Genomic DNA, 13,653 nt, shown 5'->3' with positions numbered 1-13,653 from the left:
GGCACAGGGAAGCGAATTACTGAAAAGATAAAAATAAATTTGTTTGCTTTCTGTCAGAGTTCATATCTACGGCCAACCTTGATAGAAGACCAGAATGATTTAGACAAGTTTGCTTTGGAGATTCATAACATATGCTTGCTGGACAGAATTGAGTTATCTCTGCTCTGGAGAGTAAGTTATTGTAGCAGGAGCTGACAGAGATGAAGATAACTGAGGGAAATTCAATTACCTTTTAGTGTTTTCCTTCTAATAGGATTCTTAATGTGAAAAAGATCCTTAGATGATGCGTCTGTGTTGCTTTGTGAGATCTGCTTTGATACCTGCATCCAGAATAAAGTGAACTCTTCTTTTCAGGCCTTCATTAAGGATGAAATATGCATCTGATTGCTAAATGGGTGTTAGCTTTTGATTCAACATATTATCATTTGTAGTCCAGATGTATCTGACAGTCTTTTGGCAGTAGTCTTGAATATTCTAAATACAATTGCATTTTCAAAAGTAATTGTTTTTAGGTAAAAAGGTTGTTTATAACAGCAATTGAAGAAAGAAGTCACAAAATGGTAAAATAATTCCCTATACTCTAGTGCTGTTTCTGCGTGGTTTTTCTCTCATTTGACATTTCCTGGCAAAAGCACCGAAGTTACAAACGCTATTTATGACTGACCTGAGTTCAGGCTGTTGGGTTAAAGCCCATCCACTTGCCTATAGCTGGATTTCATGTAAAAGCTTTTCAGTTCTGAAGTTACTGGGGTAGATTGGTGCATATGGGTATTAGGATGTTGTTATTTGTGTTACTTGTAAAATATGTTTTGTAGTGTCTGGTGGTTGAAATGAAAATTTAGAAGTGACATTATGAAGGCAGCTCACTCTGCAGCTGTATGTACAAGAACAAGCCATGTACAAGTTTGTGTACCTCCAGTATGCACTCATTTACTGATTCACTAAATTACTGCCTGGAGCTGAATGTAAAAGGAGCTTATTTTTTAAAGTCTGAACCTTACTAGGGTTGCAAAGTGTGCTTTTTATCTACATTATTTACCCAAGCATGTGCACGCTAAAATTTCTATATAGGAAAGGAAGAACAAGTATATTCACGTTAGATTGATTTGCAACCCCAAACCAGGTTTGGATGTGCCTAAAAGATGTAGCATACCTGACCCTATAGAGTAATGAATTGAAATTCTGGTCCATATTTTGGGTAGCTACCTGTCTTGACCTATGGCTTCTTGGTTAAGTCAGCTGTGGTTACCCTCATAATTTTCTTGTTTGGACTAAAATCATAGTAGGAATTGTCTCATTTTGTAGTTAATGCGGTCTCCTGATTGAGGCATGATGAAGTTCATACCTGCAGGTTTATTTTTTGATGCTCATGAAGGTGACTTATGAAAATCAGCTTTGGGACAACATACTGAGATGCTTAGAAAATGTTTGAAGGTGTTTGTCAGTAGTACCTGAAAGCACTTAAGAGTACTGTTACCTGTATTTCTTCCTTAGAGTATATTTCTCTATCCTCTTTTAGTATATTATTGAGGAGAAAATGGTACAAAATGTTGCATTTTGTGTAATAATTTACTTTCTTGTTCCATTGAAAGCTTCAGCCTTTCACTGAAAATCCTCCATTATGAATGCAAAATATTGTGACATGCAGAAATAAACACCTTCATGAGTGCTGGTTGAAAAGAGATAGTAATTGCTTAAATAAAGATTTTACCACTGAATTGATAAAATTATCTGTAGTTTGTAGTAGATGGGGATGTCTGGGATCCAGGGAGGTGAAAATGGTGGAGAACTGTCAAGCCACATCCGTTCAGGGGTGATATTCCTAATTTTTTCCAAAGGTAGCCATTTATTTCTGAGTAGATCTATGCAGCTTTCCAGGAAAGCGAACAAGACTGCACTAATCAGAATTCTTAACTGGAATTGAAAGGTCCTTTCACATTGCCCCTTCTACCTCACTGCTTTGCAGTCCAGGTTTTTATCTTAACTTCCCTGTATTTAAAGTGGGAATCATTATAACAGAGTTAAAAAATCTTTTCCCTCCTGCTTCATGTTATTCTTTTATTGAAGTGTTTACAGAATGAATCTATCCACTGATTTTTCTCTTTGACCTAAATGGGAGAAAGCTGAGCCAATTCCTTTGAGATGGTCTCATGTCATGAAAAGGAAGATGTATCAGGCAGTTAAGCTGCTCTTCTGGTGATTATTTTGTCAGGGAAGCTTCCAAGTGACTTAGAAACCTCTGGATTTCACTGTTAATCTGGAGTCCAACTGGAAGTGGCAGAGTCAATCCTTAGAAAGATTTACCAATCACAAAACCAAACTGTCCTCACTATTCCTTCACACAAGATGTTTCCTGTTACTTTTCTCACCGCTCCTCCCTTCCACCTGTTTCCTGCTCACATTTCTAAGTCCCTGTTATTAATCCACTACTTAGAAAATGCATCTTCAAAGATTTCTGGCCATCTTAAAAGATTTTGATACGTCTTGGAAGTAGGGCTTCCAAGGAAGGTGATGATAGTGACTATGATAAGCAGTGCAAGTGCTTTGGTCATCATTCCATTTTTTTCCCTTTTGTATCCTAGTGCAAAGATACTGTGGGGTTTTTGGTAAAAAATGTACAGGAACAAATTCTAAGTCTAAGTAGTAATGCCAAGAATATGACCTAATGGTTGTTGAGATGTTTGTGCTCCTTCAAGCCTTTTTCCGTGCCTGTCCTTGCAGAAACTTGAGATTTAAGTCTTACAAAACTATCCTGAATTGTCTGTTGTCCTTAGAGCAGTTTGAGATTCCATCTTTTATGGTTGATACCAATCCTTGACAGATAAAGTAAGCAAAATTCTCAGTTACTGGGTAGGTTGCTATATGATAGAGAATGTGTGGAACTTGTGAAACAAATGTTGTCATAACCTGGGACCGGAGGCCAGGGTTGGCCCTGTCTTCTCTCCACTACCACCAGCAGGACTGGGCCATCCTCACCTCTGCTGGCTCTATGCTGGCCCTTGTTCCTAAGGGAACATTTACAAAAGGAAAAAAAAATATCAGATATTCTGACTTCTAAAATACTGTTGATTGTTTTTTCCTGTGCTTGCCTGTTAGAAACCCCAAATATCTCATTTCTAAGCAGTTGTTGAGAGCCCTGTAGCCAACATCACTCATCTTGGCAGTGGCCCAATGCTGTTTTGCAAGGCAATTTCATATGGTCAGCATGAGAGGAGGGAGGAATGTTTCCTGGGTTATTTTTGAATCACAGTTGTTTGAAGCTGTTCAGAAATTTGGAGTATTAGAAGTAGTTTATTGGCTGGAGTGTAACTGAAGCTGTTAAAGTATGTGAGAGATGTTGTTACATGGCTCTTTGGTATGTCCAATAACTGTCGCTTACATGTGTTTTATATAATGCTTTATGTAATTTCAGTAGTTTCTTTTGGTTTTGTGCATGCTTGGTGGAAGCTGCTGATTCTGATTAGTCACTGTACTTTATTTCAAAACCTATAATTTTAATGAGTGAACTGTAATTCACACCAAAGCACAGATTTGTGTTGCTTTTTTTTTTATCCTGCATGGCTGTTGTGCTCTAAACATAACAAGCTCCAAGTATTGAACCTATTATTTTACACTGAGTTAAAGTCAATTAGCACAGTCTAGTTAAGCAGGATTTGTGCAGTTGGAATGTGTAATCTGTTTTGTGGTCTTACACCAACATCCCTGTGTTCAGCTGTTGGTAGAAAATGCTGGTAACTGTCTTGAAGGCTACTATGCAATCACCCTCATACCATTTAAAAAAAACAAATCCAAAACAAACAGAGAGAAAAATCTTGTATGCTGAACTTAAACAGAGCCAAAATCAAAACTCAACAAGAACATCATAACCGTGAAATTGGTATATATCACAAGTTCTGAAAAGTAGCATTGAAATGAGAAATAAAGATAAAATTTAGCAAGTGGTTCTTACCTGTTCTTATATAAAGGTAAACAAATTGTTTAGTGAGTATTATGTATTTTTTTTTAATTAAAATTGACAACATAAAGGATTATGCCAGTAGAAACTGCTTGGTGCTACATTGTTCTTCATTTCTCTGAAGGGAGCATCTGTGGTAGTTGTAATACTTTCTCTTGCATCGTTGCAATCTTTTCATATACACCAAGACAGCAAGAAAAAAAAAAAAAATTTAGAGCAATATTTTCAATCTGTGTTCCATTTTACTCAGTATGAGGATCTGGAGTTCTGTGAATGTTCTTTTTCACTGAAGACTGCTGCAGAGAAACCCAGAGGCTGTTGTCTTATGCTTTCAGTAATAGGCGTATTGCAAATGTTGTCTTTTTATGGATAGTAAAATCACTCCGTTATAAAAGAAATGAAATTATCCTGCTCCCAACAATTTTTAGAGCCAAATGTCAACCTTTCAAGGGTTGTAGAAATTTTTCTGAATAAAAACATATTAATTAAAAAAGCTTCATATACATCTCATGCTCTTCTAGAATTAAAAATCATGTTACCTTAATGCATGAGAATCAATCATAAAGGAAAATGTCTCATGCTGTAGGTGGAATGAAACACAAAACATAGAATACCGGAAAAAAGGAGAGGGGAAAAAAGAAGGTTAAAACAATTTGCTTTTTATAGTGTGATGCTATAGGAACTCTGACAGGAGGCTTTAAGATAAGGCAGAGGTTAAGCCAAAGCTAGGATTGTTGCTCTTAACATGTTTCTAAAGTAAGTGACTAGGAATGATTTTAAAGAATAACTGGTATAAAAGACCATATAGACCATATTTTAAAAATACTTTTCTTTGCTTCTGTTTATTTTTGTTTTTGTTTTGTTGTGTTGTTTTTTTTTTTTTTTTGGTGTTTTTTTTTTTTTTTTTGTGGGTTTTTTTTTTTTTTTTGTCTTTTTTTGTCTTTGCCATTTCATCATCGAATCTTGTTTTTAAAATACTTGGTCCTGGAAAGAATAAGCCTCTCAAGAATCTTATTTCACGAAGAGGTAAAGAGCAATTTTAGAGTGTAAGTTAGAAACTTGAAAATTGGCAGCACTGAACATGTTATTCTTGAACAGACTTTAGAATAAAATTCCATGTAATCCTCCTTTTTTCACAGATTCTGTCTAGTAATTTGAAATTTTTCTGACCAAAAAAACACCAGCAAACCAACACCCACCCTTAATAGTTTTCCTTCATAATTAACTAAAATGTTTCTGCAGATGAAGATGACTTAAAGGTAGTAACTAACGGGCTTTTTCCCATGTGTGGGAAAGAAACACTTTGCCAGCAAATCTGTGTTTGTCCTATTTAGCAGAGTTGCTCAAGGATACATGCCAGGCAGGGTGATCATTCTCTGTTCTGAGAGGCTGCAAAGGTCCTCAACTGTCAGACATCAAGACCACTAAATTAGCTCTTGGAGTAACCATGGTAGAAACTGGTGAAGGACAGATGAATTACCTTTTGGACAATGAATTTGTGTTTGTAAAGACAATTGCATGTTTTTAATTTTTTTCCCCCTACTAAGCCTCATAAGGGACATCTTTAGGAACCCAGTCAGGTCTGAAAACGATGTGGGATCCAAAGAACTGGTGTTTATTAAAGGTGTGCTTGTCTCTGGCATGCAACCCATCACGGCAAGATAGGAAATTATTATGTCTCAATGCTTGTTATCTCAAGTGAATGTGATCTCTCTGTTCTTTGTTCATGAATTGATAGATTTTGATACATTCTCAAACTCCTGGGTTAAAATCAGAGTTGTGTTCTGAATTCAAGACACTAAACAGGGAAAGCTGAAAAGTGTTTGAGGGGAGCTATGTATAAAATAGAACCAGAAACACAGACCCCAGGCTGCAGGGATATCTCAAGGGGCTAATCTTTCTGCCTTTTGAAAAGCTGGAACTTTACATAAGCTTGGAAACTGTTTATGAAGAGGTTTTTGGCTGGAAATGAATTTTCTTTGCGTGTCTTTTATAAATTTATAGGGAAATTTAGTAAGTGTGATGTAGCAGGAATATCAAGCAATAAATAAGAAAATCAACAGAGGCATGCTGATCATTTTTGCTTAGAATTCTACATACAGCATGAATGTGACTTCTTAACGAATCTTGTATAGAAATACACAATTCCTCCAAGGTAGGTGTTGAGACCATTAACATAAGTCAGGTGTTAAATGCTGATATACCTAAGTATCTATAGCTGTCTCTTTGATAGCTATAGAACTTAAAGCATTTTAAGTCATTCAAATGCCTTTCACTTTTTTTAATAGCCAGAGACTGAAGCCACATTTATAGTGATTTTATTTGGAACTTTATTGCAAACTGCTCCATAGCACTTATGAGAGGAACTAGTGGTACAATGTATTTTGTAATAAGGTTCCAAATAATTCTTTGGTTTATCTGCTTGTCTGAATCATTCTGGCTACATTTCTCCACTTATTGAGAATGTCCATTTCTTCTATGTTTTAAGGTATTATTGTTTCCCCACTTACAGAAATGTACCCTTTGCCACTAGTATGAAAAATTATTCAGAAATAATTGGATACAAAACTTGTGAAAAATTGCTTTTCATGTGGTATCTTTATGGGCTTCTTAACTATTAAGTTGTGTTGTTCAAACATCCTCACTGCTGTGTGTTACCTGCTCTTAGAGACTTCATTTCAGGTTTAACTGTGCCATCTGAACTGCAAGTGACTTTCAATCTGTTCAAGTGTCACTCCTGTGCCAAGCCTTGGTGCTGTGAGTTGTAAAAGAACTGTGCTGGCAGCGAGGTGTCTGGAAATCTGAATCCTGGGGAAGTAGTCATTTGGCTGTTGGTGCCAAAACTGTTGAACTGCTTTGTTCCCACCTTCAGGGCAATGGAAATCCTTACTGTGCCTCAGTGGAATGAGGCAGTTGCAGTGGTGGTGGTCACAGTAAAGGAATTAATGAGGACATTCCAGAGTTTTGTATTTGGCCCACTCCAGTACTTATTTTTTCAGCTGATTAAAAGGCATTTTACCCCATTTTTAAAGCTAAAGTTGCATAGAAAGAACAATATGAAAAGATAGCAAGTATCCAACACCTGTGAAATAACCAGTGTGACCTTAATTTGGCCCTCACTAAGAATGTGTAGTGAATCTTTAGATTATGTAAGTATATGTCATTTTTTTGGACAGAGTGGATGTTCCTTATAAAATAAGGGAGTGTGTCAGTTCCAGAAGTTGTTCATGGATTTGATTTGCTTGTTGCACTGGACTAGTTCTTCAGTGAATACAGCACTAATTTCTGTGGCGGTGTTGAAGCCATTGACTGTGACAAGGGTGATATAGTTTGCTTGGGGAATGGTTGAAGAAATCATCCCTGGCTCCTTTGCTTAATATCAAACCTGAGAGCACAGAGCCACCTGTGCAGGAGTGCTGAGCTTTACTGTTTCTAGAGTTCAGGGAATGGTACTTGGATTCTTTCTAGCTTGAAAAATGCATTGTACTTAAAAGATGTGAACCCAAAAAATGTTAAATTTATTGCTGAAATGTGTTGCCTTTAGGCTCTTGGACTGTTTTAAACTAGAGCAGCATGAAGGGACTACTGACAAACTGTATTTGCAAAAAGGAGGGGAGGAAACTTCCTATCCTAGTGTATGATTTGAATGCAAGATGTTTGTACATAACTACAGTAAAAACAGGTCCTTGGATTTGAAAAGGACATTTCTCCCTGCATATTGTTTATGCCAGTGGTTAGCAGTGATGCTTAGAGAGTTAGAAGATTGGAATAGCGTAGCAAATCCCAGTTTCTAGCAAAAAGGGAGAGATCTTACTTGTTTGTGCAAAGCTTTGTCTTTGATTCTGATCCGAGGGTGCTTCTGTCGCACAAATAATATCAATTTGATAAGCATCAAAGAAACAGTCTAAAAAAAGGTCTGTGGTGCTAGTGGATACTGCAGAGGAAATCTGATTTGATTTGTCTCTGCTCTTCATTATTTCTTTATTCTGACAGCTGCTTTTTTTTCCAGTTGAACTCACATTAGTTTTTCTCATTTACCTACTGTACTAAATTGGGTTCACTTGAAGTCCGCAATCTGCATAAAAGTGCTGTTGCCTAGTGTTTATTTGGGTTTACTGAAGCTTAATTCTGTGAGACTTGAAGGTAAAAAATAAAGCTGTTGACTCAGCACTGATTAAAGCCAGATGTCTCTTGAGATCCTTGCATTTCTCTCTAATCACAAAACCAAATTGATTGTGGTAGATTTTTTTTTTTTTTTTCTGGTCATGACCATAGTTTTCCCAGTCTGTGTTTGGTGTGATCTAAGTCAACTGCATGTTTTTTTTCCTCCTCTTGTTATTTTAAATGCACCCTTTTTTTCCCCTCAGGAATGTCTGGCTATAAACCTACTTTTTTTTTTTTTTTTTCCATTCTCCCCCTGCCCCATTTGTATTACAAACAGTTGATTTAGATGCAGATTCTTTTTAATGTTGAAATCAGATAAAAGGCTGGAAAAGTGGATAAATGAGGTTTGGAAAACCATGGGTTGAAGAGATGAGAAGCCATTGCATTGTGTTCAGTCCATTAAAACAAGAAGAAATAGAAGAGATACTTTGATAAGTGTTCCGCTGGTGTTAACCTTGATGGCTATTATCGGGGGGATGATGCTATATCTATTTCATTGGCTTAAGCTTTTTTCATGCTGAGAGAAATCAATACTTGGAGTCGTTGGATGACAGAGGCATCACTTCAGAATTGACGGTGGCTGTCAGATGTTGTCATTGGTTGACTTTTGTTCGCTGTTGAGGTTTTAAGCTTTCATTTTTCTAAGTCTTATTCAGGAGTCTTTGTAAGATTTCCCTGGGTAGCATTTTTAGTCCAGACTTTAAACCTCAGGTCAGAGGTCAAGTGCAAAGATCTGTGAAGGCAGAGGACTGAGGAGCTCCTTCATTTAGTAAAATATACTTATTTGCAGGGAATTTGCATTAGTGGCAAGACTGTGCGTTATCTTACGGATGACTTTTCCTCTTAAGTGACACCCTCTGAGACAGGCTGTTCACAAAGCCAGTAGCTTTTAGCTAAATTAGACAAAGGAACTGGCATATATAAAAGTGTTCGTGATCTCAGAGTTGAAGAATAAAAGTAAAAAGGTGCAACATTTCTTTTAAAAACCATACACTATTAAACTTTTGAATCTCCTGTAGAAAGCATTACATTGTTATTTTGGGGCTGCAGAGGTGCAGCTCCAAAATTGCAATGGAAATGGTAGCATGCAGAAAAAATATTTTACTTGACATTTTTGTTAAGATCAAAGATAAAGTGATTCTAAAAACTAGGTTAATCCTGCTCTTCACTGAAATACAGACAGGCGAAATAGACTAACTCACCCTGTCAGTATTTCTGGAATATTTCCTGCATACAGAATGTACTGTATTTTCATATCTATAACTTGCCTCTTGGATGACCTTGTGGCCCTTCAGAATTCCAGTTCCTTAAAAATGAATCTTTAGATAACCTATGTGTTCAAATTGCCTGCAGTCTTGTACGGGCAGACAATGGGAGAGAGGAGAAACCCTGTTCTGCAATAATGGCAAAGCAAAGGATTTTGTTCTGTCCTGGATGAAGGGCTGGAAAACAAGGGTCTTGCCTCTATTCCATGCTTAACTCACTTCTCCTTTGTAAAACTTTCAGCACTCACTGAATTTAAGACTTTTTGGAGATAACCTGTGAGGTATGTATATGAAAATGCATTTTTTTTCTTCTCCTTTCAACACTTTGTTTCATCCTAAGTGTGACTGGACTACTTTTGTGATTACGGTTTCATTGCACACTTGCCCAAGTAGATAACAAAAATCATGTAGGCCAAGGCAGCAATGGAAGGAAGGTTTGACAGCTCTGTTTAACTGTGTATCTTATTTGTAAAACCATATTCTGGCATGACAAGGGTGCACATTGCAGGTGCAAGAGATGAAATACTAAAAAAGAAATAGAGCCATAAAAATACTTCTTTGAGATTGTGCACAAACAGAAATCAAACTGGATTTCTATTTTACATAAATGCAATGATTGGGATTTAGTGTGAAGTGTTGACTGTGTACCACTCTATATCCTGGTGTTGCATCTTTGGAAGCGGTGCATCAGGTGAACCTGGCATCTGGAAAATGTAAAATGAAGAGAAATAGGGACTTTTGAGTGGTTTCAGAATAGTCTAGTGGTGACTGGCTACTTTAGGATGGGTCTTTTTGTGATTCTTTTAGTGGAACTAGTCTTCTTTCACTCTTGTATTCTAAGTATTTGAGAGAGGGAGGTGGAGAAATAACTTCTGTTTTGCTGTATATTTGGCATATATTGAGAGTAGAAACTGAACCACTGAACAACTGGTGAGACATGTGTGTAATCAAAGAGAAGGTTATTCTTGCAGAACTTTCTTAGGGTTACTTACTATATATACATGTGACAGATATCTGGCAAAAGTGTGGCTTCTTTCTGTTTTTGTTTGCAAAATATACATTGTAAAAAGTGTGCAATGGTTAAGAGTTCTTCCTAGAGCGATGTTATAATTTTATGTGATTGCTGCCTGTGGGAGCCTCTCGGTTTTGGTGTATAATTGCAAATTTCTATTCATATTAAGTGGTGGATTTCCCGAAAAGTGGAGTTCTCTTTCCAGTTTATAACAGCCTGGTCATATTTCGGTGGAAGTTGTCAGGACAATAAAAAACAATTTTTTTTCTTCGTTTGTCACAGCTACATTTTGAAAATCCTTGTTGGTATTTAATGAAGAATGTGTTCAAAATCACATCATAAAGAGACTTTTTAAAAAGAGGTACAAGTTCACTATATCTTTTACAAAACATTCTAGTTTGATTTCCATTTTATCATGTTTTAAGGTCAAATGTGACTTTAATGTTCCATAAAGAGACAGAGATTGATAATGGGGAAAGAATAACCCTCTAATGTGATTTATATCTATGGATTTTATGTCAGATATGAAAAGTTGCTGTTCAAATTGTAAAGGAGGATCCATTAAAGAGCACTTTAAAACATTTTACTACTTAGCTTACCTTATTCACTTGTTTTTAGAATTTTGCCCTTTCAGGTAACTTAAAAATAACAGCTTGTAAAACATTTACAAAGTGCTAAAGAAAAATCAGAATCATCATGGGTGCAAAATAGTTCAAGGTATTGGAAAAGACAGCTGTGTTCAGAAAGAGCTGGAAAAATCCTGTCCAGTGTTGGGTATGATTTAGTCATCTTACATTTTTTTGAAGAGGGATGGCAGAGTGCTTCATGTAGGAATACAAAAGATAATTTTTGATGTCTCATTGACTTGGAAAGTCAGCTGCTAATTCTTCAGTCCTCCTGGATGTCTGCTCATCAGGTGAGCATTGCTGTAAAGTGTGGGGAAATTCTGAGGAAATACCTAAATATATAAAAATTGCTAGAATGATTCTTTAAAATGTATTCATCTGTTAGTATGTTTTTGTTGTCTAATGTCTGTGAAAATCTACACAAGGCCAACTTTTATTTTGTAGTTTTTTTTCACATTCTTTCTTTCTGTCACTTTAAATGACATATATTTGTATATACACCTACATAAATAGCATTCATAGCCTGCTGATTTTTTTATTTGCAGCAAGTTTCTAAGGCTTGTACATATGTATAGATAAAGCATTGCTTCTGTTTTAAGCATGAAAAGCACATGACATTGTGCTGATAGCTAACCTCTAAGAAATAATTATACTAGTGTTTGCATCAGCTGTGCTTCACAAAGAAAAAGCAATTTTTTTTGTTGTTAGGCAGACATTTGTGTCCATTCCACTAACTAGATCATAGAATAATCCAATAATTGACAAAGGCCAAAATGCTTTGTCTGGCATATGTGATCTGTGGAATTGCCAGATGAAAACTGAACTTACACACAGAGAGTGCTGAAGTGGGGAAAAGCCTTTATTGTTTCTACCAATACTTGAATTTCTTGTGGGTTTTCATGTAGAGCAAAATGGCATTTTGGTGGGGGGTTGATAAAAATTTGATGCCCATTTTTTTTGAGTTCTTTATTAACAGGCAAATTTTCAGAAGGTCAACAAAACCCCAAACTATAAGACAATGTTGTAACAAAGAATCTCTCATAGTTTGGAATTCAGTTTGTAGGCATGACTTACAGTTCTTTGCTAGAATTTTCTTCTGAGCAGGTTGGCAAGCAGGTATTTTTACAACAGGTGTAATACTCCTGGGACAATTACTGACTTTCCAATGCTGACCTGCAAGTGTGCTCAACTTCAAGAAGCTACCTTGTAAAGATTGGTTTAGTCCTCAGATGCAAATGTGGATTTTTCTCCTTAACTTTCATGCATAAATATTTTTATAAGCAACAGCAAGCAGTTGGCTCCCCAAGTCGAATCAAGAGTCATGGGAGTGGAGTGGTCAGCTAGCTGACATTAATTATTCTGAAATTTGCCATTGTTTTTATAAAGCTGTTCACTTTGTTATAGGCATAACCACTTTTATATGTTTTATTATGCAGTCTGACCATTCATGGCCATTAATGTGTTGGCTTTTGCTAAATTTTGAGTGTGTGTGTGATGTGGTTAAAGAATTCATGGCAAACCAAGATCCTCTGCTTGGCTCTCTGGATGGATTTCCTGTGGGCAGCTGTGCAGGGCCTCAAATCTCAAACCTGGAAAAGGGTTAATTCTTCTCTTGTGAGAGTTTTGTATAAGTAATTAATTATGAAGTGCTTCACAGTTCCTTTGGATGGTGTAATTAAAATGAAGAGTAATAAAGTGTTTATTTTCTTGCCAGTCACTGTGTGCCCAGTACTCTGCAGACAAACGGGAAGAAGAAAAAATGTGTCATCATTTGATCACGGCAGCCAAGTACCGGGACCAGGTGACTGCAACACAACTAATACAGAAAATTATCAACATCCTGACAGACAAGCATGGAGCCTGGGGAAGCTCTGCACCAAGGTAAGGCATTTTTGGGGTGTTCTAAAATACTTTTGTGCATCAAAGCTCTGGTGATTTGACATATGGTCAGAGGTGAGCATGGGTTTTTTAAACAAAGTAATAGAAAAAGGGTAAAACGAATGTGTCAGTTTTTAGTATGGGTGAATATCAGAGAACTGGTTTTGTTAGAGCAATGAAAAACAGGATGAATCTATTGTGACTTTCAACTTTGCATTAAAAGTGTGACAGTATTTATTTTGAATGTTCCAGCCCTATTGTTCATTTGAAAAATAATTTGTAAAATTAAATACATTCTTATTACTAGCTTTCTTCTTGGTCTATTTTGTGATTCAAGATTGAGCCACAGTTCAGTAACTTGTTTTCTTTTCTGCCAAACTTCATACAAACAAAAAAGCATACATCTTTCTGAATTACAGGAAAATGGTGGGATTTGTATTAGTAATTTCAAAGTAAAAGCAGTACTGCCAGATTAATTCACAATGAATTCCTTTTGGAATTCTCAGCACATACGTTCATTACAGTGATACTTGTCTAACTTCTTTAGCTGGGACTTGTGTGTAAGTTTCACTTGCAAATCTGAAATGCAAGTTCAAGTCCCTGTAGTACTACCTCAATTAATACTTACAAATACCTGGAACATATTTAGGCTAGAACCTAGCTGAATGTGTTCATGTATCAAGATACTGTTATTTGAATGTAATGGAGTAATAAGTATGAGAGAAATACATGAATAGACAACAAATTCTTTTT

General features: G+C 36.3%; 1 protein-coding gene across 1 annotated transcript in view; it reads left to right on the top strand.

The window, feature by feature from the left end:
• LRBA (LPS responsive beige-like anchor protein) overlaps nt 1-13,653 on the top strand; it is a 365,752-nt gene that overhangs the window by 138,012 nt on the left and 214,087 nt on the right. Inside the window, exon 36 of the mRNA XM_053939908.1 lies at nt 12,737-12,903. Within this exon, the coding sequence (XP_053795883.1) occupies nt 12,737-12,903 (167 nt within the window). The remainder of the gene's footprint in view (nt 1-12,736; nt 12,904-13,653) is intronic.

This window comes from Vidua chalybeata, chromosome 4 (genome assembly GCF_026979565.1).
Source record: "Vidua chalybeata isolate OUT-0048 chromosome 4, bVidCha1 merged haplotype, whole genome shotgun sequence".
Lineage (NCBI taxonomy): Eukaryota > Metazoa > Chordata > Aves > Passeriformes > Viduidae > Vidua > Vidua chalybeata.
Note: the sequence above shows the minus strand (reverse complement) of the source record. Positions and strands in the feature narration are given on the sequence as shown.